Source organism: Lissotriton helveticus, chromosome 6, assembly GCF_964261635.1.
Source record: "Lissotriton helveticus chromosome 6, aLisHel1.1, whole genome shotgun sequence".
Lineage (NCBI taxonomy): Eukaryota > Metazoa > Chordata > Amphibia > Caudata > Salamandridae > Lissotriton > Lissotriton helveticus.
In genome coordinates, this window is record NC_136067.1 from 1,075,197,664 (window position 1) to 1,075,222,664 (window position 25,001).

The window sequence follows — 25,001 nt, forward strand, 5'->3', positions numbered from 1 at the left end:
GGAAGTTTTTAGGACGTTTTATCAGTCATTATATGATGAGCAAAATCCCAGTAGTACTGAAAGGATAAAAGAATATCTCCAGAATATTGAGTTCAAAACTATTTCTTCTGAAGACGCAGATGAATTAGAGATTTTGTTGGATGGTATTGAGATCAAAGAGGCTATGTCTGCTTTACCCTCGGGAAAGGCTGCTGGTCCCGATCAAATTCCCATTGAATTTTATAAAACTTTTTGGGGATGTTTAGGACATGATTTAACTCAGACGTTTCAAGCTGCACAGAGTGGTGAGTTTGTTCCCAAATCCTGGGGTGGTGCTGATATAGTGTTAATTTTAAAAAAAGAGAAATCTCCGACTGAACCAGGGTCGTATCGCCCAATAAATTTGATGAATAATGACACCAAAATATACTCAAAAGCATTGGCTGTAAGATTCGCTAGAATAATAAGCACTCTGGTTAGTGATAATCAACATGGTTTTATTCCTGGAAGGGGGACAACTCACCATATCAGGAAAGTTATAACCCTATTCGACTCTGCCGAGGTAACAGGAGACCCGATGGCAGTAATGCTTTTGGATGCAGAAAAGGCATTCGATCGGGTCTCCTGGTACTATTTGTGGCAGATTTTAGTCAGAGCCGGGATCAAGGGTGGTTATTTGAAAGCACTTCAGACTCTGTATAAGGAACCAGTTGCAGCATTAAGAATAAACGGGGGTATTACAGGACAATTTAAGATCAAGAGAGGAACTCGGTGGGGTTGCCCATGCTCTCCCCTGCTATTTGCCATGTATATGGATCCACTAATACGTAAGATAGAATTATCATCAGAGATTACCCCACTTTGCACAACTCTAGGGCCATGTAAGATACTAGCCTATGCTGATGATGTAGCGGTAATAACACCATGCCCTACGGAAGCAACTACATTGGTAGAGGAAGAGGCAATAAGATTCGGACAAGTCTCAGGGTATTCATTGAATGCATCCAAAACTCAAATTATTAAAAATTCGTGGGCAACCTGTGATGATAGACGAGTGGTTTCAACAGGGAAGTATCTGGGAATTAATATTACGTCTAATTTAGATAATCTGGTGGAAAATAATATTGCCCCAGTAATCGATAAAGTAAGAAAAGACTTGCATCGTTACCAGAATTTGCATTTGTCATTAGTAGGACGAGTCAATATTATTAAAATGTTGATCTTACCTAAATTTTTATACCTCTTTAGGGCAATACCACTTTTAATTGACAATAAGTGGTTTAAAATCTGTGAACACATGATCAATTGGTTTATTTGGGCAAGAGGTAAAACCCGGAGGGCATTAAGGTACATGTCGCTTCCCAAGGAGAAAGGAGGGTGGTCATTACCGGACCTAAAGGTTTATTATTTGGCTGCAGCACTACAAGGAATGGTGGGACTGATTGGAGGGGCAGAGAAGGATGGTTGGGATAAGATAGGCTCGCTTGCTATTTATGGTATAGTTTTGGGTACAAATGCTGAAAATATTTTTGGGAGATTTACAGATGGAAGTTATTTTAAAAGAACACGATTTAAGACAATTATTGCTGCTTATAATATATGGAAGGATTTTCTAAAAAGGTTGGAATAGGGAAATACAATGCATATACAAGATTTAAAAATAACCCTTCATTACCTAATGCAGTGTTTTCAGGAATGGTATATCAAGAATGGGAAAGACGAGGGATAGGTAAAATTGGTGACATGTTGGATGATAATGGTATGATGCAGTTTATAGATTTGAAAAATAAGTATATGCTAAATACAAATCATTTCTTTAAATATCTTCAAATAAGGAGTTGTATACTAAATAAAAAAGGGGGTTCACTAGGTTTTGGGAGGAACATAATGATGGATCTTATACAAAATGGCCATGACTGTACCATAAAGAGATTCTATTCAGAAATGACAAAGTTAAAGAAGGATGATCTTGAGAAATGGATAGTCAAATGGTCTTCAGATTTAGATATAGATAGAGAAAGGGATATTTTTTCTGAATCACTTGAGATGGGAAGTAAATTACTGTGCTCATCGTCCCTTCAGGCCCAGCATTACAAGACTCTGTATTATTTGTATTATACGCCATGGAAAATTGCTCAGTGGGGGGGTTTATCCGGTACTACTTGTTTTAGGTGTGGCAGTATGGAGGCTAATTTGATACATATTTTTTCTACTTGTCCGCACCTAGACAAGTTAAAAAATGATATTGGGAATTTTTTCCGAAATGCTTTAGAAACAACAATTGAGTTAAATCCGGTGACCATTCTGCTGGGGGTATACCCCAATGGGCAAATAAATTGTAAATACTTTATGTTTGTAGCAATGGCGATATTTAGATTATTAGTGGCTTCAGTTTGGCTTGATCCAAATCCTCCAACGTATCATCAATGGCTAGGCAAAACATTATCAATACAAAAATTAGAAACAGCTATTTATGCCAGGAAGGGCAGAAAGGGTAAAAAAACTGGGGATGCAAATTTGGGGACCTCTGATTCAGTGGAAGTCTGGAACTGAATAATGTAATGTGAAGATTAAGTATCTTTGAATGTTGATATTTATGATCTTGTTTGTATATGCATAGATTGAACCCGTATGTATTAAGTTTACTGTAATATTTTTTTCCATTTTTCTATGATTTCTTTATGTATTTCATTGTGCCCTGTCCATGTAATCTGGGGGGGGGGGGGGGGAATGAGGGAAAAAAAATGTTTTCAATAAAAACATTTAAAAGAAGTACAAGAAGGTAGAATGGCAGGGCCTTTTGATTGTTGGCCTTTAGAGAACCTAATTGTCTTGCCTTTAGGCGTAGTTCCCAAAAAGGCTGAAGGCGAGTTTTGAATGATTCAGCACCTTTCCTGGCCCCAGGGTATTTCAGTCAATGATTTTATTGCTTAAGAGGATTCCATGGTTCAATTTACATCAGTGGATTTAGCTTTAGCAATGATTAGAGATTCGGGGGGAAAGTCAAAATTGGCAAAATGCGATATTAAATCAGCCTTCAGGCTCTTGCCAGTTCATCCATCTGATTTTTCATTGCTTGGGATCTTTTTTGAGGGAAAATTCTTTGTGGACAAGACACTTCCCATGGGCTGCGCAATGTCGTCCAAATTGCTTGAATCTTTTAGCTCTTTTCTTCATTGGTGTTTTTCTTTTTGTACAGGGCACACTGGAGTCACACATTACCTTGATGATTTTCTTTTTATAGGTAAGGCAAATTCCCAACAATGTGGATGGGCGCTACAACAATTCAAGATGTTCGCAAAAGACATGGGTGTGCCTCTAGCAGAAGATAAAACTGAAGGCCCCAGCTGTTGCATTACATATCTTGGAATTGAAATTGATACTAACAAGATGCAGGCCAGGCTCCCTCAGACGAAAATAGAAGAAATATCCAGGTTATTGGATCATGCATGCTCTGTTGATAAATTAACATTATTGGAAGCGCAATGCTTGCTGGGTCATCTTAACTTTGCCTGCAAAGTCATACGTGCAGGCAGGGCTTTTTGTAGGCGTTTGGGTTTTTCTGTGTCAGGTGTAAAACTTCCACACCATAGAATCAGGATTACGGCACAAATGCGAGCAGATTTAAGTGTGGTCCACTTTTTTGTCAGAATTTAACGGGGTAACACTATGGTCACAGGAGGAAGATTTCATCTGGCAAATGCAAATATTTTCTGACGCATCCGGTGCCAATGGTTTCGGCCTTTTTTGGGAAGGAAAGTGGGGTGCGGAAAAATGGCCGGACAGTTGGTTGCTTGAGAAGAAAAGCATAGCCTTTTTTTTATTTTTTCTGCTGATTGTAGCTGCAGCCGTGTGGGGAAATAAGCTGGCTAACAAGAATGTACTATTCAATGTAGACAATAAGACAGTAGTTGATTTAGTCAACGGTCAAAAAGCCAAAGACAAACAGATGTTGAAGTTACTGTAAACCTTTATGCTAGGTTGTTTAAAGTTTAACATAACATTTAAGGTTAAACATATTGCAGGAATAGAGAATGATATCGCAGATGCCCTATCTCGTTTTCAGTGGGAGAGATTCCGTGGTTTGGCGCCCGGAGCAGAATTACGGAAGACTCAGATACCCAGCGAAATATGAAATTTGGCAATGTGAACATTTATCAGCTCATCGAGAATTCATTAGCAAACAGCACTAAACTGGCTTACAGAAGATCTTGGCTGGAGTTTATAGACTCAGGTGCAACGTATAGACATTTCGATAGAGCGGGGATACAACTACGAAGAGAGGATGTAGTTAACTTTATTATGCATAACATCAGCAAGAACATTTCGTCCACTACAATAGCTGGTAAATTAGCTGGTATAGCCTTTTACGGAAACTTCTTTTGGGGTTATGAACCATCTGTGGGTGAAATGGGCAATATAATATTGCAGGGATGGGCAAAGACTAAAAAGAGAGGGCTATACAAAAGAGAGCCAATTTTGATAAAGATGTTATATAAATTGATTGTTAATATTCAAGAGATTTGTTTCTCCGCATTTGAATTCCACTTGTTTAAATTGTGCATGATTTGGCTCTTTTTCGGGGCATTTAGGGTATCGGAATTATTAGGAAATGCTACTAATGATGACCTGAAAACAAACAACGTGTCTTTGAGGCAGGCAGATATACAAATTTTCTTGAACATTCAAAAACTGACCAGACTGGGAAGGGTTCAAAAATAATTCCACAGGCCATAGGCGGTATTTTACGCCCTAGGCAGGCATGGTTGGAATTTTTAACAATAGGAGTTGCAAATTCAATTTTTACTTTTCGGCATCAGGATGGTTCTCCACTGAAGGCATCACAATTGTTAGCTATTTTGAGGAATGCTTTAATAAAAATAGGAAAGGATCCAAGCAAATTTGGTACACACTCCTTTCAGATTGGGGCAGCGTCAGAGGCAGCACAAGGGGGGTTTTCTATTAGTGATGTTAAAAAACTGGGGCGATGGTCTTCAGAATGTTGTCTTCATTACATTAGACAATTGGAACATGACAGTTAATCGGGAGGATATTAAAAAAAATTTCTCTTCAGGTTCGGTGGTAGGTTCAACAATGCCACAGCATCAAGTATGGATTATTGGGCACTCATTCATCAAGTGGGCTGCTAAGCAAGCGGAAAAGCGTCATTTTGGGACAAACTTAGGTTTCTCTTCAGAAGATGTGGTGCTATCTTGGTGGGGGAAGAGTGGCATGAAATGGGGCCAACTCATGCTGTTAATGAGTGAATTATCTGCAAAGAACAAGCCTGGAGTGGTCATAATACACCTTGGGGGAAATAATTTGGTGCAATTGTCTGGGTTAGGACTCTTGATAGAAATCAAAACAGATTTGGAACTTATCCCAAAGACCTGGCCCAACACGACAATCATCTTAACCACTCTGATGCCTCACAGAATATGGAGAGGGGCGGACAGATACACTGCCGTAGAGCAAGCAAGAAGGAAAGTTAATCGAGATTTACAACGTTTTTGTTATATCAATAGCATACATTGGGTAATACATAGTGAGGTTACTAAAAAGGATTATCAATTTTTTAGACATGACAGAGTTCACTTGTCTTTCATTGGGAACAACATTTATCTGCTAAATATAAGGGAAATGATTTAAAAAATGTTGAATTTGCACACATAGTGTTGAGGTTAGACTGTTACAGCGACAGTACTGATTTGGGAAATTTTTTCAGATCTTGGAAGGTTTTTTGTACTCAAAGATGCATTATTAAGTAGATGATAGTTTTTTCCTTATGTTCTTTCTCCGATTTACCTCCCCCCCTCCCTTTCTCCTATTTACCTCCCCCCCCACTCTCCAATCTCTCCCTATCCTACCAGTGTTTAATAGTGTAGTTTCTGGTGGTAGTGTTGCTAGTGATATGTTAGCTGATGATAATTATTAACTGTTTGGCGACAGCATGTATTGTTTGGGAAGAAAATGGTAATGTTGTTGATGCTAGTAAAGTTTTCACCTGTTGGGCGACAGTGGTGCTTGCAAATTTTTTTATTTCCAACTGATGACAAACGTCCAGTTTTTTTCCATATCAGGATGAATTAATAAGGGGGGGACAGGAAAAACGTCTGAGTTAGGGTTTTTCTGGTGGCAGAGTTGGAGGAGATAAGGACAGGCAGGAAGAGTTGCGGGCATTAGGAATAACTTCAGACAGAGGGAAACAAGGGAGAGAAGTGGGAGGCAAGAGGTAGGCAGGAGATGGAGATAGGGGTTTGGGAGGAGGATCAGGCCGAACAAGGTTGGGTAATAGTTGCTACGGGAATATTGCTTTGGGGCGGGGGTGTTAAGTTGGAACATGTTTGTATTATGATCTGTATGCTAATTTATATTGTACTGCCTACCTGTCCAATAAAGCGGCCTTTTACCCCATATTTGGGACTTGGACTTGCTTATTGCCCAATGGGGGCTCCTGGGGGTGTCACTCGCAGAGTGTACAACCCGGGCAACTTCAGGCATATCGTATGGCCCATGGACCGGCAAGCAGTTGGTGATTGGCAGGCACGCATTAGCGCAAGCACGAAGCGCAAATGTTCTGTGTTGCGCACTTCTAACCTGTCCGGGTGAGGTAGGAGGGTTTAAAATTTTGACCTGCCCGCCCACCCTGGCATTGTGTATGCATTTTGTAACTTGTTTTCTGTCATACACGTTTATTAAAATGGTTTTATGTTGGTGGTTGTCGCTTGGACAGGTGGCAGAGTTGGAGGAGATAAAGACAGCCTGGATGGGTTGGGAGCATTAGGAATAACTTCGGACAGAGGGAAACAAGCGAGAGAAGTGGAGAAGTGGAAGGCAAGAGGTAGGCAGGAGATGGAGATAGGGGTTTAGGGAGGAGGATCAGGCCGAACAAGGTTGGGTAATAGTTGCTACGGGTATATTGCTTAGGGGCGGGGGTGTTAAGTTGGAACATGTTTGTATTATGATCTGTATGCTAATTTATATTGTACTGCCTACCTGTCCAATAAAGCGGCCTTTTACCCCATATTTGGGACTTGGACTTGCTTATTGCCCAATGGGGGCTCCTGGGGGTGTCACTCGCAGAGTGTACACCCCGGGCAACTTCAGGCATATGGTATGGCCCATGGACCGGCAGGCAGTTGGTGATTGGCAGGCACGCATTAGCTCGAGCACGAAGTGCAAATGTTCTGTGTTGCGCACTTCTAACCTGTCCGGGTGAGGTAGGAGGGTTTAAAATTTTGACCTGCCCGCCCACCCTGGCATTGTGTATGCATTTTGTAACTTGTTTTCTGTCATACACGTTTATTTAAATGGTTTTATTTTGGTGGTTGTCGCTTGGACAGGTGGCAGAGTTGGAGGAGATACAGACAGGCTGGAAGGGTTGGGGGCATTAGGAATAACTTCGGACAGAGGGAAACAAGGGAGAGAAGTGGGATGCAAGATGTAGGCAGGAGATGGAGATAGGGGTTTGGGGAAGAGGATCAGGCCGAACAAGGTTGGGTAATAGTTGCTACAGGGATATTGCTTAGGGGCGGGGGTGTTAAGTTACCCCAGTGACTTTGACAGGGTCAGAGGTGTAGGACATTTCTTCCATTACCCCTGAAATTTACTCATGTGATCCTCGTTCTGTGAGTTTTACTAAAGTTGTGTGCATCTTACAAAAGGCAAAGCGAGTTGCTTTGACAATGCTTGTTTTACATAGAACTTTTGCCATTTTGCAAGTGTTCTCGTTGTAGGTCCGAATCATCACGAGTATCCACTAATTTGAGTAAGGTCATACAATTTCCTAAGTGGAGAAACCAGGATCAGAGCTGGCCCCAGAGCTAGCCTCCTGTCTCATACTTATAAGGCCTTCGGTGGCCATCAGCCCGGAGGTGCCGCAGGGACAGAGGGGACGTGAGCTCACAGTGGGCACAGAAACCGGAAGTAGCCGCCTTAAACTTGATTGCTGTCTGAGGGCTTGAAGGCAGCCGCTGACAGACAGAGGCTTCCTGTTACTGACCCTTAATCCCCCTGAGCCCAAGGGCTCTGACACCGCTGACACTCCTTTCATCAGTACACACAGACCTGCGGCTGCCAGAAGAACGCAGGAAAAGCATGTCCCAGATACTTACTATTTATTTATAGCAGAATTGTAGATATTATATAACTCCTAATACCCCTGATGAGTCGCTGAATTATTGAAGTCTCTCAGAATCTTCTGCAGAGACACTTTCTACTGAAAGAGAAAGACAGAACCTCTTTTTATCCTTTGCCTTTGTTGTTGATGCACAGCTGTCATACAATTATTTGAATTCAGACAGTGGAGGGGTTAGTGCAGAATGAGGTGTCGGCTTGTGGGCTCCTTTGCTAATACTTGGGGCACCAATCACGCTATGTGCACCTCAGTGTAACCTTGGCCAGTAACGAGCACCAGGGATTGTACCCTTGTAAATGGATTTACTCCTGCATATAGTTCTGCCAGAATGACGTAAACATGAGTGAATGTAGCTTCGTGCAACGGCAGTTGGATAATGGGACATTTGTGGGGGGGCAAGAGGGAGGACAAACTCATAAGTTCAAAAACCTTTTGCAAGGAGTGTCTCACCCTGGAAAAACTGCTGATTGACTCTGGTGAAAGACAAGTGTAAATTGATTTGGAGGAGTTGTTGTTGACAGGTGTATTCCACGAGGAAAACAAAATAAAAGTATATGAGTGGAAATATACTGAGGTGTAGGATTTACACAGGCAAGAATGTTAACTTGGTCTGTTTCTATGTTGTAAACATGCATGCACATAACAAGCAGTGGCATGCCCCCCTCCCCTTTACACCCACTTTGCTGGTTTTTGCTGGCATTGTGTATTCATTGGTCGGGTCGGTTAAAATTTTAATACTAAATCCAGTGATGAAACATAAAGTACAGAAAGCGCAGCACTCATGAAATGGGCACTGACCTAAGACAGAAATAACAACACACGAGCATTGCAAAAGTGCACGTGCTATTTGGAAAACTAGTGGGTGGCACAGTAACCAAACGGCAACTCGGGATCGGGCGATCTGTGTTTGAATCTCTGCCCGGGGTCAACATTCTGTGAATCTGGGCAAATCATTTACTCTCCCCCTGCCCAGCTAAAGTTTACTAATTTAAATTGAACAAACAAAAAAAGTCAGCACACAGAGACAAGCTAATTTTAAATTAAACAAAAGATAACAAGCAGAATGCATGTGGCTGCTCGTTCCCGAGGCATTACTCCATGGGAGTTACCTTGTGAAAAAAGGTGGGACATGCACCCATCATTAACCAATTGCAGGACATCCTTTTTGAGTGACAGACAGCAGCAAGTCCAAAGCGTGGGAGGAGTCAGACCCCACAAAGTAAAGATAATAGATCGCCTAACCGCACAAGCACTGTTTAGGCTTGACCTAAAAACAAACCTCCACCTAATTTATCCAGAAGTGCATAACTTCATATAATCACACACTCCAAATGCAGGTCAAAGAGAAGACCAAAATGGTATTGTTTAGCATTAGGGTCCTATGCTGGATTTACCCTTTGGATGTGGGACTATCCCAGGAGGTTCAGGACTCGGTTTTTATCTCATCTGAACTATGACAATGTATGTGTGGCAGGGTGGCAGGAAAAGCACATGAGGGGCAGAGCTGGAAAGCAGAAGAGGTACAGCATATTAACAGTGGACAGAAATTGAGGGAAAAGGGTAGGACAGGCAAGTAGCAGCAAAGCAGGAAAATAACTGGAGGAGTGGTGGAGCCTGAAACCAGATGGAAGGCAGGAAAATAGACACGGCAGGAGAAGGAAGTGCAGGGTCCACCCACTTTTGATCCAGGTAGGGGGCATGGCCCGAATCAAATACTTGAAAGTGGTGGAACGAGGTGAAGGCAAGGATCTGACCACCATCATTAGGAACAGTGAACAATACTATGTGAAGGGAAGAAGGGAGCATCAACCTAATGAAAACAATATAAAAAGCACAAAAAGGGAAGATCACAAAAAATAGCATGTCTTAGAATAAAGAAAACAAGACCACATGAACACTGCATAGATAAAGTGAGAGGTCTATGCTTTCCCATGAAAGACTTCAGCCTCTTCCACCCATCTCATACTGACATTGTGAGCTAGACACCTTAGTGAGTGTAACTTCAACCTTTCGGAAAGTAATTCACTCTAAATATCAGGACTAGGCTTAACACTGCTCTATTATTCCTTGTAGACCACAACTGGGTTTTTGATGGATTTTCAATGACCTTCATGCACCCACAAGGCAGAACACTTGGTTGTGGTATTTTCTTTTGCCAGTCCATGCATCCATATTTTGCTCCCAAAATGCTTAATCAGAAAATTACTGTTAATGTTACAGCAAGATTACTGTTATATCGCAGCCAACATGGCCCCTCCATATAAGGCACAGCAATAGCTACTCTTTTCTAGAAGACTGTTAGAACTGGTGGTCTCTAGTTGACAATGGTTTGCACGTTTGCCCAAATAGGGACCCTTGCTACTAAGTCATGGAAAGGAGATTACACTACTGGATAACCCCTGATCACCCCCTTGGTAGCTTGGCAAGAGCAGACAGGGTAATTTCAGAGGCAGTGTGTGAAGCAGTTGTGAACACATACAGTAATACAGTGAAAACACTACAGATGGTCCCCACACCGGTTTTATAAAAATAAGTATTATTTATATAGACTTATAACAAAACCATAAACAACAAAAATCCACAATACTGTAATCAATAATAACTCTTCAAGTTGGTAGGAATAGTTCAAAAATAGGTTATTCACTTAAAAGCGGTCTTTAGCAACAGATAACCCAAACAGGAGTTATCACGATGTCAAGGTCAAAGAAATCCCAAAGCACGGCGACGAACGCGAGGTGCGCGACGTAGGGTCTGGAGTCAAAACAGACCCAAAGAGAGCAGTACCTAGGAAAAGCGAAAACAAAGATAGCTCACGGCATCAGGGGTGGGGGGGGGTTAAGGTAGCGTTGGCGCGTTGTGGCGTTGGTTCCTTGCTTTGGGGGAGATGATGCGTTGGTGTCCTGGATGCCGGCGCAGGCAGGGGAGGCATCAGTTCCTGACTGGAGAGGAGGTGACATCACGATGGTGCCCAAACCATGGTTCCGTACAATGTCATGATGTCGATGGATTCTTGCCCACCCACATCGATGATCGGCTCCACGAAGATGTCGGCTTCCTAGTCAGTGCGGCACAGCAGCAGGCGTCGAACCTAAGTAGCAAGTCGGAGCAGCGCTCATGGCTATGGCAGTCTTACGATGTCATTCGCTGGCGTCGATGTGGCATGGCGGCCGGCGGCGGGTCTACGTTACAAGTCTGAGCGGCGCTCACAGCTTCGATGCAGATGACGGCGTCACTCGCCGGTGTCTGTGTTGCAGATTTCCTTCTGTAGCAGCTAGAACAGCAAGTTCCAGATGCAGGCAAACAGAACTGGTGAAGTCTGGTATCCCTGAGACTTCGGTCAGGAGGCAAGTGCAAATCAAGCCCTTGGAGTAATATTCTGCAAGATGATGAAAGTTCTTAAAAAGTTCCTTCTCCTTTCCTTGGCAATAAAGAAACCACTGCAGGCCAACCCAGCAAACAGCAAACTGGCAAAGGGGCAGTCCAAACTCCTGCAGCTTCCTTGGTTCTTCTCCTCCGCAAAGGTTTGTCTTGTGTTCCCAGAAGTGATTCAAAGTCTTGGGGTCTGGGTCCCCGTATTTATACTGCAGAATCCTTTGTCCTCTGAAGGCAGAGGGTCCTGTACCTGGTCCAAACCCGTTCTGTGCAGTCCTGGAGCACTTTGTTTACATGATTCCTTCTTTCCTTTGGCAGGGTGGGCTAGGATCCTCAGATACAGCACAGGAGGTGGAGCCAGCAGTGTGGAAGGCAGGCACAGGACTATTCAGACCCAGGTGCTACTCCTCACACCACTCTACAAACAGATGGATCTATTCAGGCCTGTGCTGACTCACCCTGTCTCCTGGAGCCACCCCAGCCCCTGCCACTCACAAAACCAGACATACAATACACAGCCTAGCAGAGGCAGGCTGGATTGTTAGGTAAGAAATTACCTACCTACTATCTAAAAGTGGTATTTTCAAACACAGAATGTTAAAACTAACTTTACTAAAAGGTGTGTTTTATCATTCTGGGTTCAGGCATACTAAATTCGAATTTCTACCATGTTCCCTGGGTTAGTTAGGATTATAAAATGTTATAATCAAACTGCCCATTCTGGCCTATGGGGATAGTTAGCCTTGCAATTGTGAAAAACGAAAATGGCTCTAATTCACTATCAGGACATGCCACACACATCAAGGCATGTCCTACTCTTACATACTACGCACCCTGCCCTTGAGCCTACCTTATGGGTGTCTGATATGTAGAAAAGGGAAGGTTTCGGGACTGGCAAGTGGGTGCACTTGCCAAGTCGACATGGCAGTAACAGACTGCACACAGGCTTTGCAATGGCAGGTCTGAGACACACTTTACAAGCTGCTTCTGTGGGTGGAACAATCAGTGCTGCAAGCCCACTAGCAGCATTTCATTTACCGGCCCTGGGCACGATGGTGCACTGTACTAGGGTCTGACAGGTGAATCAAATATTCCAATTGTGGAGTCACTAAATAGTGCATCAATTTAACATAGGGAGCACTTGCATTGTGGCACTGAATACCAGTGGCACAGGGCCCAAAGCATCTAACCAGCAAAACATATCAAAAACAGAGTAGGCAATCAGAGAGAAATGGAAGGGAGGCTCACGTCAATGGTACAAGGTCTAATAAAGACTTTTACTCAAAGCTCTCTGGGTCATTCTATTACTGATCCATAGGGTCGCAACATATCTACAATCCAAATGCAGGCTACACTACAAAATGAGGAACCTCAGATCTATAATAGTTCTCCTTTTAATTATTCCCACTTTTAAAAGAACACAACTATGTGGAAAGATAATTCTCTGTACAGATATGCAAGCTCTGGATCACACTTTTAAATAAAATAAGGACTATAATCTAGAATTTAGAAAGGCAGAAAATATCTGGTTGCTTCCTAAGAGTTCATTTCAACTGGGTGCAGCTTACAGGAGCTACTGTTTTTCATATGAGAGGTGCTATCCTCTCTCCCACATTATTTCACTCCACATCTCATTAAATTCTACACTTTAACACGTGTGACATACGATGATTGGTGCAAGCATCTGATTCATCAATAGGACCCAATTAGTCTCTACTACAGGCAACACCTCAAAAATAATTCGCTCTGTTATACATAACAGAGTAGATGCTTCCTTGTCTATCTTGAAGGGCTTTGGGGCTTCTAATGGTATTAAATCACATAAATACAAATACAAAAGCACTGAGTGGTGCCCTAAAGCTGCTGCCTTACCTCGCTGTATAGAAACGCCAAACCTGCCTGGAATTGGCTGCTATGTGCAGCATGTTGCTGGAGCCGGGGCGGCTCTCGGGTTTTGCGACCAGTGCACCAGGCGCGGACTTCGAGAGGCGCTGTGTTTTTAGGGATATTTGATAATAAAAGCAACTACTGCCATGTTCCTTGCCTCCAGCAATTTTCAGGCAGCAATTAAAATACCAAGATAACTCTGGTGATTAATGGGCCGGTTTTACAGAGATCAGAGTTGTGTCTAATGGCAATTCTGACTTATTGAAAGTAGTGCAAGTAGGGCTAGTATGCCTGCTGCAAAGTAGGTGTACCACGCAGATTACAAAATGCATATAATGTACCTAGTTCAGTGGGTTACTGGTTTTGTCAGAGAGATCATTTTGTTACATACCGTTTATAGGTTAAAATCCTAACATAAAACAGCTATCTATTGACTGCCATCAAAGAGCTGCATGCAAACTCCAAGGTAAAGGTTAGAGATGTATGTTTTCCCCCAGACTTTCATTATCCTGATGTAAAAAAAGTTTGTTTGGGCAGAAAACAATTCTTATTATTAATGTGTGTGTGATGTAAAGTGCTCTGACACCCTAAACTTGTATGAGTGGTGCTATAAAACAAAAGAAATGCATGTGTGGGAGAGTAGTTATGGAGATTTGCAGGGCACTGTTAAAAGGTGGTGGTGAGGGAATCCACGTAGCAGAAGGTCATTGTGGGGTGCCAACAAACACTTGCACGGGATGCCACCAACACATAAACTGACCCTTGCGGGAGTTCTCTGTGGATTAATAGCAGCTACTTTCTGCTTTGAAGCAGCCGTGGCCCATGCAGGTAAGAGCGGTGGAGAGTGGGACTTAGTGGGTGGGGAATTCCAACAGATGACCACGAGAGAAAATGTATTATTTAAATTTCCCTTGTGGTTGGCTGCCAAATTCACCCCCCAACCCGGCTCCACAGCTCTTACCTGCACGGGCCGCGGCTGCTTTGAAGGGGTTCTCTGCACCATGGAACTCAGGAAGATTGAGCATGGTGAGATATATGAACAATCTTATTGGATCTGGTGTTATCTAGTTTATTAAATGTCTGACTTTATTTGCTGTTTTATATAGCGAGAACTCAAGGTTTTTGGAGCGTTCTACACAAGAAACAGTTAAATTACACAAGGTCACGTTCCTTTTAGTTTTTTTTAGGGAAAGTGATTCGTCCATAGTCACAGGATGTTGAGCTGACGCCGAGACTAGAATCTGGGGGCATATTATCAAGAAAGGGGATACAATTCTCGCCGCTTTAGCGGCAGGAAACTGCCGCTAAAGCTTCGATAATGGACTTGATAATATGTCCTTTTGAATTACCATAGCAGCCCAGGTTCTGGTGTTAACCTGGGCTGCTATGGGAATTCATAAGGGCATATTATCAAGCCCATTACTGCCGCTTTAGCGGCAGTTTCCGGCCGCTAAAGCGGCGATAATTTTATCACCTTTCTTGATAATATTCCCCCAGGTTTCTCAATTTCTAAGCCGGTAGCTCTCACCTTAACGAGACATAGCTTTGGCATCATAAGTAAACACACGTAGCAATACATTGCCTGCAGTTTCGGGGACACATTTCTAGAATGAACTCTTTTGGTATCAAGAAAATAAAGTCTGCTGCCTTACAGCTGCACAATGAGGCCTGGCTATTTTATACAGATGCCTGCAAGAATCCTACATTAATGTTTATTTGCGAAACATCCACACAAGTTCATCTTATCCCAAATGACATCTGGAGACCATGTCTGCTGACACATCCCACTACCCAGAGCTTCTGTTTGTGTGTTTGCTGAGACAGTGCCGGCGCACGTTTGTGACCCTTTACTTCTCACATTCATCCTCTGCACACACTTTCAGTGAATTTTAACCTCACTTACTTGTTTGTCTGTCTTGGCTACCTCGAGGCCCACTCCGTAGGGCTGGCTGCCCTTGTAACGTGGCGGGCAGGGCAGGCAATGGAAACCTGGATCCGTGTTTACACAGCGATGAACGCCATTCATCCTGAAGCAAGCATCTGGTACTAATGCGCACTGCGTGGAAGAATAAGCAAACAAGATTTAGAAAGAGAAAAGGGGTTTCCCTCTGGTTGGAACACTAAAACAAATAATTTGCGCGGGGCTGGAGAAAGAATCCGGGCCGGCTTTAGGGCAGTGCGACTGGGGCAGTCGAACTGGGCGCGGACCTGTGGAGGGGGTGCCGACCTCAGGGGGCCCTGTGTTTAGCAATAGCTTATGATTAGAGAGATGAGGGACTCTTTTGCCTGGTGGTAGTGGGAGAATCCGAGGAGGCGGTCATGGGATGTGGAGGCGGCAAAAATGATTCAGGCACTGGGCGCCAACAGCGCTAAAGCTGGCCCTGAAAAGAATATAGCACGTTGGAGCAAATCAAAACATTTCTCCACATACCTCATCAAGGTCCTCGCAGAATGTACCATTTCCAATGTAGGCAACAGGGCATGACCCGCAAGACCAGGAACCATCAGGGAAGCTGTTGCATTCAGCTCCAGGAAAACATGGATTAGACAAGCAACCATCTATGAGTGAAAGGAAAATTATATTCAAACTTTTTACCAGAGTCAAAATATACGTTGGACACACAGCCATTCTAAAACATCCGGACTACTCGGGCAGAGGTCAACACTTGTTCGGCTATTAGTTCACTGTAACATACAACACTAGTCCATACAGAAATTGTAAATTATATCCTCAAACAGCAAGTGTTATTTATTCCTCACACAAGTAGGGATGCCTTACAGGAACATAAAGTCAATGCCACTGAAGTGGCTATGTTTGTCCCTGCGCGAATAAATAATTCTTACGGCATTCAGTTGTGCCGCAGAGACTACATGGAGTATCGGTCTGGCATTTGAAAAATAATCCTTTTAAATGCAAGTAAGTGCCAGGAAAAGAAACAAAAAAAAAATAAGCCACTACCTAAAAAACAAGCATTTGCAATGCAATCGGTCTCGCCTTTGGGACCTTATATGTATTTAGCTATGCAGCACATTAGCAGGGGTGCTGAAACATCTACTGCTCTTAAACATGGAGGGAAAGTCAGCACCAAAATGCGTGACACACTAGGTATGGGAATACATGGAGAGAAATATTGTCTTTCAGCAGGAAATGGTATAGTCCAAAGCTCTGTTTTTAATATAAAATCAGGGCCTTTATTGGTTCTATCACAGAAAAAACAAGATTTGAAAAAAAATATTATTGTCTATGGGTGCTCAGGAAAGACTATTTCCATGGACTGGAATCTAGGGAATGCCAAAGAGATTCTGGTATTTTACTGACCTCTGCTGATCGTTTTTAATAAAGAAAGTTAAATAGAGGCAGTTGCCAGACAAATTAAAAAAGAAAAAGTCCCTCAGCAGAAAGCAATTCTGGTATTTTACTGACTTCTACTGGTTGTTTGCTATCAAGACAGTTAAATAGAGGCAGTTGAACATAAAAAAGTCCCTAAGCGGAAGCAGACAAGTCCTTGGGATGATCTCCAGAGCGCAGAAAGTACATACACATATTAGTATATACAAGAGGTCTCTAATGCTCGACCTAAAAATTAACCATCGGAAATAATTTTCATAGTATAATTTGATGCGCCATTGAAAAAGTAGAAACACTTTTCAGTTTTAATGTATATCATAGAAAAATATAGGGTGGTGTAACGAAAAGGTACTGTTGACTTTGAATTTCTGTAACACGGAGACATAGAAAAAACAAAATTTTTACTATTTTTAAAAAACAATAAAGGATAAAAAATGAAAATTAAAAAGTATTGACAAAGTGAACTATTGGCTCACCAGCTCCGGAACTAAAGTGTGCTTATTTATGTACATGTGCACATAAGTTCAAATAAAATGCCAGTGGTTGAAATGCACCGACACAGTTCTCCATGCTATATCGTGTGGTCGTCATAAGCAAATGCAAATGATAGTTAAACAGACCAATGACGAAGGCAGCTGACTTAAAGCCCCTCTATAAATGTATTTATGTATGTACTTTGTGTTTGTAATGTTTATTTATTACAACAAGGCTTGCAAAACAACTACAGCTCTCTGTCTGTCAGCCAGACATAGAAATAGTGGCCAATCAGATATCAATTAGTATCAAATGACAGACTGATAAACTAAGCACTCCTATGGGATTGGAACGTAGTTTGAATCTGGTGAATTTAGTAACTTGGTTCAAACGATTTTGTGTTTAATACACGCAAATCCACTAAACATCAGTAAATATTCAGTTAATATTCCTCCTATGCACTCAGGTGAGCTTAGTTTTTCCAGTACCGTCTATCACTTCATATGCAATACATTTACTTTTTGTTCTTGGAAACAGCCAACTCTGAAAAGCAATGCATACTCTGGGTAAAATTATCATGCAACACCAAAAGTGTTGATTTACCAAAATACCAGAGTTAGCGGAAATGGCATTTCATACCCTTTGACTTTCATCACAGGAAGTGACATCATTGAACCCTTGACCCTGATTTTTTTCAGGAAGTTATGTCACATGACCCTAACATCCCAATAATTGACACTGCTGAAGTTCCATAATAAGTGCATGATTAGTGTAACAGCATAACAAAGACAAATGTTTGTTTTAGATACCACCTATATTGTTCTGGCTTGATCTTTGAAAGTTCTGAAGCATAATACTTGCCTTGAATTGTAATGTTATGTTATGTTAATATTATTTGCTATAGTGCACGTATCACCCGGGGGCATCTCGGAGCTGTTGCAGATCCTGACCGGAAGTGCAAACTGGGTAAAATTAATATAAATAGGCTTTTAGTAGTTTCTTGAATATACTGTGTAAGGGAGTCTCTTGGAGGGTTATGGGTAGTCTGTTCCAGTACCCTGTGGCAAGGTAGGAGAAAGCCTTACACCTGGTGCGCATCGAATTCGGGACACGCACAAAAGGGCTTGGGTGCTCAATCTGAGATTGCGGCCGGAGACATAGGATGGGAGTATTTTTTTAAGATAGCCTGGGCCTTTGCCTCTGAAGGCGTTATACGCGAGGCAACAGATTTTAAAATAGGAACGCTTCTTCACTGGGAGCCAGTGTACTTCTTTCAGTAAGGGTACAGAAGGGGTACCTGCAGGCCGGTTCAAAATTAGTCTTGCTGCGGTGTTCTGGACTATCTGTAGCATGGTTTCACCAACTTCCGCCAGCAGTGCATTTCCATAGTCCAATCTACTTATCACCATGGCCTGGACCAGGGTTCTGCGAGTGTTTATGGGGCGAAGAGGGAAGATTCTGCACAGAAGGCGCATATTCTAATAGCAAGCACTTGTAGTGGCAGCAATCTGCCCTTTCATTGATTGGGCTTGATCCAGTTTTATCCCTAGGTTTTTGACCGTCTGCTTGGGCACGGGAATAGCACCTAATTGGTGGGGCCACCAATTCTCAGTCATCCAGTTGGAGATTTCTAGCAGTCCGACTGAGAAAGGCTTTTTCTCCGATTCTAGGTCTTGGCCCATAGTAAACATCAGCAGGGTGTTGTCAGTGGATGAAATTATCTCAAAGGCAAAATGCTCTGCGATCTTTGCCAGTGGGGCCATATGAATATTAAACAGAGTGGGACTCAAGAATGAACCCTGAGGTACAATCTTGTCCAAATGCGTTTTACCAGAAGAGTATGGGCCTAGAATGATCGTCTGCTGTCTGTCTGACAAAAAGTGCTGCAGCTATTTTAGTACTGTTCCCTGGACACCGATTGCCTGCAGTCTGTTCACAAACCTTGAATGTGAGATGGTATCAAAGGCTGCAGACAAATCTAATAGCATCAGTACTACCGGTCTTCCTGCATCCATCCCCTGTCTCAATGAATCAGTCACGGCCAGGAGGGCAGTCTCTGTACTGAAACCTGGTCGGAACCCCGAGTGTGAGGGATCAAGAATGTGGTTGGATTCAAGGTATGATCCCAGCTGCCTGTTTATTAGGCCTTCCAGTTGTTTGTCCAGGAGAGGTAGCAGGGAGATCGGGCGATAGTTACTGAGTGCTTGTGGGTCCAGTGTGGCTTTTTTCACAAGCGGTTATTTGTTTCAAACCGCGTTTTTTGCAACTGTTCTTGTTTTTAATTAGGAAAAGGGCAAGCTTAATAAAATGTCTTTTCTTTTGACCCTGTATCCTATTTTAACTCACCACTTATTATTATTTCTTTGCACTGCACTCATTCTCATCTCCATCTTGATCACATGACCTAGGAGTGACTGAGGGTCGGAACCCAACTCCGCCTATGGGAAGGGCATTTGGTCTCAATAATCTAGAGACACAGCCTCCCTGTTGGATAACCAAGTGATAATATTGATCATCACAAGAATTTGATGGGATCCAAGAGACACCCTTGGGTTTCACTCACTTTCACTGTTGGTCCTGTGTTCTGTGATATCTGTCCTACTCTGATAATTTGACTATTTTGGTCTTTGGCTTTCAAGGCACTTAGGCAGGCACGTTAGCTCTTTTCCTCTTGAGGTTTCCTGATATCCTCTATGTTAGACCCCTGGGTTTCTTTGTTATGAATACTGTTATTAGGGGATTGTAACCCGGGCAGGTCTTAAAATATCCCTTGGACCCTTATTACACTGTATGTTGTTTTGTTTTTTTCAATATGGGCCAAACACATGCTTCCTGCCACTCTATTGGGATGCTTTCTGTTTGTATAGAGCAGTTGAAAATCTTTTGAATCACGGGTGCGCTGCAGGTGGCTAGAAGCGCCATCATCTTGGGAGAACATGGATCACAAGGTGATCCCAATTTAGTGGTGACCAGGGAGTTATGTACTTCCTCTAATGTAATAGGCTGAAAGCAGTCTAATGTGCAGAGAATTCCTTTTCCTCGCTCTCCTGTCCTTGCAGTGGTCTCAGAATCCTGCTGAGGGGCCGCTGGGAATTTTAAATAGATATTAGATATCTTTTTGTGAAAGTAATTAGCCAAAGAGTCTCAGAGCTCCTGGGATTCCACTGGAGATTGGCTGCATACTTGAAGGGAAATAAAATCCTGTATTATGCTAAAAAGAGCTTTTGAGGAATTGCTGGCTTGTTCAATTTGATTTATAATAAAGGTTCCCCTAGCGGTTTTAATGTTCCGGTGGTATTGAGACAGCACCTGTTTATAAAGTTCCCTATCTTGGGGCTCTTTTCTTCTCCACCAGAGTCTTTCCAGAGTTTTACATTTGGTTTTCTCTACTTTTAATTCTGGCTTAAACCATGGTGCTGATGGTTGCCGCTGTGTGAGGCCATCATTTTTTAAGGGAATTGTTATGTCCAGGGCCATCGTGAGGGCTGAATTAAAGCATTTCAACAATTTCGACACTTCAAGGTTATTATTTGGAAGCATGGGGTGAAAGGCGTCGCTGAAAGCTTCACAGGTAAGTTTATGCCAGGGTCTGCGTGCTTCCTGTCGCCATTCTTTATTTGCAGTAAGACTTAGGGAGTGCGGAAGTTGGATGTTGAATGTGATTACAAAATGATCCGTCCATGTAAGGGAGAGAGAGGGCTTACAGGCCAACTGGTCTATGTTGGAAAAAATTAGATCCAGTGAGTGACCGACCAAATGTGTCGGGCCTTTAACTCTTTGGACAAGCACTAATAATTCTAGGTTGGTTAGGAGTTTACTAACTTCTGGGTTCAAATGTTCTTCCCCATGAAAATTAAAATTACCCAGCAGAAGAAATTTGTTAGATGCTAGGACATGTGTTGCTATTTGTTCTATCAATAGAACGCTGAACATAGTCTTTGGTCCTGAAGGATGGTACATTAATGCAGCATTCCAGCTATCTGAGGCACATACCTTTATTTTGAAAATCCCTAATTACATGAGATTATTGCTTATCGTTGAGATCCAGTTCACCTTTAGTGTGTTTTTAAAGGCTATGACCTAAAAAGAATTTCCTTTCTGTGTAATATAGTTTTAAAGCGTTAAACTAAAAAAACATATAGTATTTTTCCGAACAACAATATGCATATATTTACTAGACATAATACTATAGTGTTAGTTTCTAACACTGGCAACCAGGGAGACCGGGCAGGCGTAGCGTTCGTCTTTTTGCAAGACGTTGCTGATCACCTCAAAATTAATGAAGAGGGAAGATCATCGTGCAAGTCCATAAGGAACAAAGGACTAGGACGAACCAAAATAAATAAACGGAAACAATAAATATAAAACCTGATGAAGCGCATTTATTAATTCGGATGGTCCTGCACAAACTACTAAATCCTCTGACGATACAGCTGAGTGGAAGGGGAGTACCTACTATTACTTCAACTCCCGGATTAAAACTGGTACCGCAAAGTAAAATTGCAATAAATAAAGAAGATGTTTTAACTTAGTCCTGAGGAAGGTGGTCCAAACATCGAAGCACCAAAACACGTCGACAAACTGTTTTTAATTGATTTTTATGTATTATAAATCATGTATTATGTCTAGTAAATATATGCATATTGTTGTTCAGAAAAATACTATATGATTTTCATTTTTTGTGATAAAGTGTCTATACCAAGTATATGAAAATAACTCTTTTAATAAAAATTGTTTAGATACATTTAATGTTCTGTTGTGGTCTGAATATAAGGTATGATGAGTCGGGGACATAATTGATCAATATGAATGTCATTGCTTACAAGCTATATTAACGCTTTAAAACTATATTACACAGAAAGGAAATTCTTTTTAGGTTGTGATATTTCCCGGTCCTTTCTGGGTTAAACAGGGAAAACTCTCACTTTTTCAGCCTTTTTAAAGGCTATGGCAATACCACCACCTGTTTTTCCTCCTCTATGGAGATGGATACATTTATAGCTATCAGGGATAGCTAATTCAATGGTTGGATGATTGCCAGGGTTAAGCCATGTTTCTGTAAAAAAACAGATATCCGGAGAGTGGGAGGTGATCATGACCCATATCTCAATCGGGTGCTTGGCTAATGACCTGACGTTACAAAGTAGACCGTTTAGGCCATGTGTTTGTGAACTTTGTCTATTCATTTTCCCTGGTAGTGTGGTCATATTGGGGTCACATTGGAAGTGGCAGTTATTGCAGGCGACTGGGCCTTCTAAGGTATGTGGATACTTGTTGGGACACAATAGCTGCGGTAAATGCTTCACATCTAGTTGTGTTCTAATCTGATGCAGGGATTCAGCTGAGTAGTAAAAACAGTTGGGCATTTGAATTTTTCCCGCAGTGGATCAAGAGTTCCTGGTCTCTGCTTGGCCATGCACAGATGGGCTTGCCTTTGGTGTGCCTTTCAGCGCACCGGCATCAGGCCTGCTGCGTGCGTCCACTGCACGTCTGTCCCGGCATACCGCTAGAGTGCTGACTGCGCTTCCAGTGGAGATGGGGCCAAGGCTTCCTCCGCTCAATCAGCACAAGCTGTGGTGGACCAGAAAGTGGATGGCACTGAATCCCAGAGCATGAGCTAGAGGCACATCAAGTTGAAACTGAACTGCAAGTGAGTAATAAAAATATTATACGCCGGTGAAGTTAAAAGAAATTATCCCCCACTATCCAGAGGTCGCGCTGCGCATATCAGGTGCTTACGCTGATAATTATTTTTGAAAGCACTCAGAACAAGTGAATAAGAGTGTTTTACCCGGGGGCAAACGAATCCTGCCTGGATCCGCTGAGCGTCCGTCCAGGCTTCGTCCTTTTATGTATGTGTATGCTTTACCGCTAGAGCACTGACCACGCTTCCGGTAGAAATGTGGCCAAGGCTTCCTCCGCTCAATCAGCAAAAGCTCTGGTAGACCGGAAAGCGGATGGCACTGAATCCCAGAGCGTGAGCTAGAGGCACATCAAGTTAAAACTGAACTGCAAGTGAGTAATTAAACTATTAGACACCGGTGAAGTTAAAAAATATTATCCCCTGTTTTCCAGAGGTCGCACTACGCATATCAGGTGCTTAAGCTGACAGTTATATTTGAAAGCACTCAAAACAAGCGTATAAAAGTATTCCAGACCTCTTCCATGGGATTTGTTCCCACCAAGTAACATTCGAAAAGAATGCGGTGAAATAGTGCATTTTAAAGCACAATTCTTACTTAAATTTGCTAAAATGTCAAAGATCACTGAAAAGACATTCATTACATATGCAAACCATTTCACTATGTGCCAAGCTACTGAGGCCTGGCGCTCCCCAGGACTTGATACTATTTGTTTTCAAAATGTGAATTTGGTGCTCCATATATTAAACTATAACTCTATTGTGCCAGGGCCAGCATTTTGTCATGGGTGCCCCCTTATTCAATGCGTGCCCTTATCCAAAAAATGACATAAAATATGCCAGTTCCAGAATTTTACAATTTATGCTGTCCATTAAGTATAGGTAACGCTTATGACACAAATGAGCTTTGTATGTCAGGACCAGACGTTTGTCATGGTTGCCACCATCCAATATGCCAGGTTGCCCGCCTTTATGTCAAGAATTATCTCCATTGTGCTAGTACCTGCATTTTGCTACTGGTGTCCACATCGGAAGACTATCCTCTAGCATGCTAGTATTTTTCAACTGGTGTCCTATATGCCCTGCATTGCCTCTATTTTGCCAGGACCAATTTAACATTGGCGCCCTTTATGCCAAGGATTACCCACAGTGCAGTTTCCTTCATAGTGTTAGGTCCAATGACAAATGTCCAAGCCTCACATCACATTCTAACTCACACTCAAATTTAGTCACTCACACTCACTTTCATTCTCTTACACTCTTATGCTGCTTTTTATAAATTCTCACTTGCTGACTTCCATTAACTCTTAATCTCACTCATTCTCACTCACTTTTACTTACTGAAACTCAGGACTAGGTTTACTAATGCTTTACCCGGGGGAAAATTGATAAGGTGGGGTTGACTATCCAATGGAAATCCTGACTTGCATTAGATACCATCCCAAAGTAATATTAAGGTTTCTCTATGCGCTGCTTAACGTTACTTTGCTCAAGTGGTATTTCCATGGGTGGTGCATGGGCATTCCCATCTAACCACCCTTGTGTTTTAACGCAAATCCATATCTATGAACATTGGAAGACAGGAATTAGCACCAAAATCGAGTCAGCATTACAAGAAATGTATCTAAATCACAAAAGGGTGGTGGGGGCCCTGCTTAAAGAACAACGGTCCTCTACTCTCAAACCAATCGCACCAGTTCTGGATATCTACAAGGCAAGAGGCGTGAGTGCGGCGCTTTATGGGGCGGAGCTTTGGGGGGCGCAGAATGTGGACCAGCTAACTTGCTCAGAAAACAAATTCTTGAAGGATTTAATGGGTCTCCCTTATAGTACTCCCTCCCTTCCCTTACTCCTCGATATGGACTGTCGCTCCATTAAAGATCAGGCAAGGTTGCGCCCTCTTCTTCTCTGGACTCGTTTATGGAGAGTTCCGGAACTTGCTAGTTATGCAGAGGGGCTAAAAGAGGTTTTATCAATGCCGGTTGGTACAAAATAGGTTGGCTGAGGGATGTGAAGTGTCTACTTGGAGAAGTGGGTTTTGGAGAGGTTTGGCAGTCTAGGTCCGCACTGCCCAAGTCTGTTTTGAAAAAATTCTATTGGAATTGGGTAAGGGATTCGAGAAATTCAAACTCTAATGTAGGTAGATCTACTGTCGAATTCCT

At 42.4% G+C, this 25,001-nt stretch overlaps 1 protein-coding gene across 1 annotated transcript in view; it reads right to left on the reverse strand.

The window, feature by feature from the left end:
- THBS2 (thrombospondin 2) overlaps positions 1 to 25,001 on the reverse strand; it is a 647,479-nt gene that overhangs the window by 407,780 nt on the left and 214,698 nt on the right. The window contains exons 11-12 of the mRNA XM_078648724.1: positions 15,807 to 15,934; positions 15,279 to 15,431 (exon numbers count right to left, since the gene is read on the reverse strand). Of these exons, the coding sequence (XP_078504850.1) occupies positions 15,279 to 15,431; positions 15,807 to 15,934 (281 nt within the window). The remainder of the gene's footprint in view (positions 1 to 15,278; positions 15,432 to 15,806; positions 15,935 to 25,001) is intronic.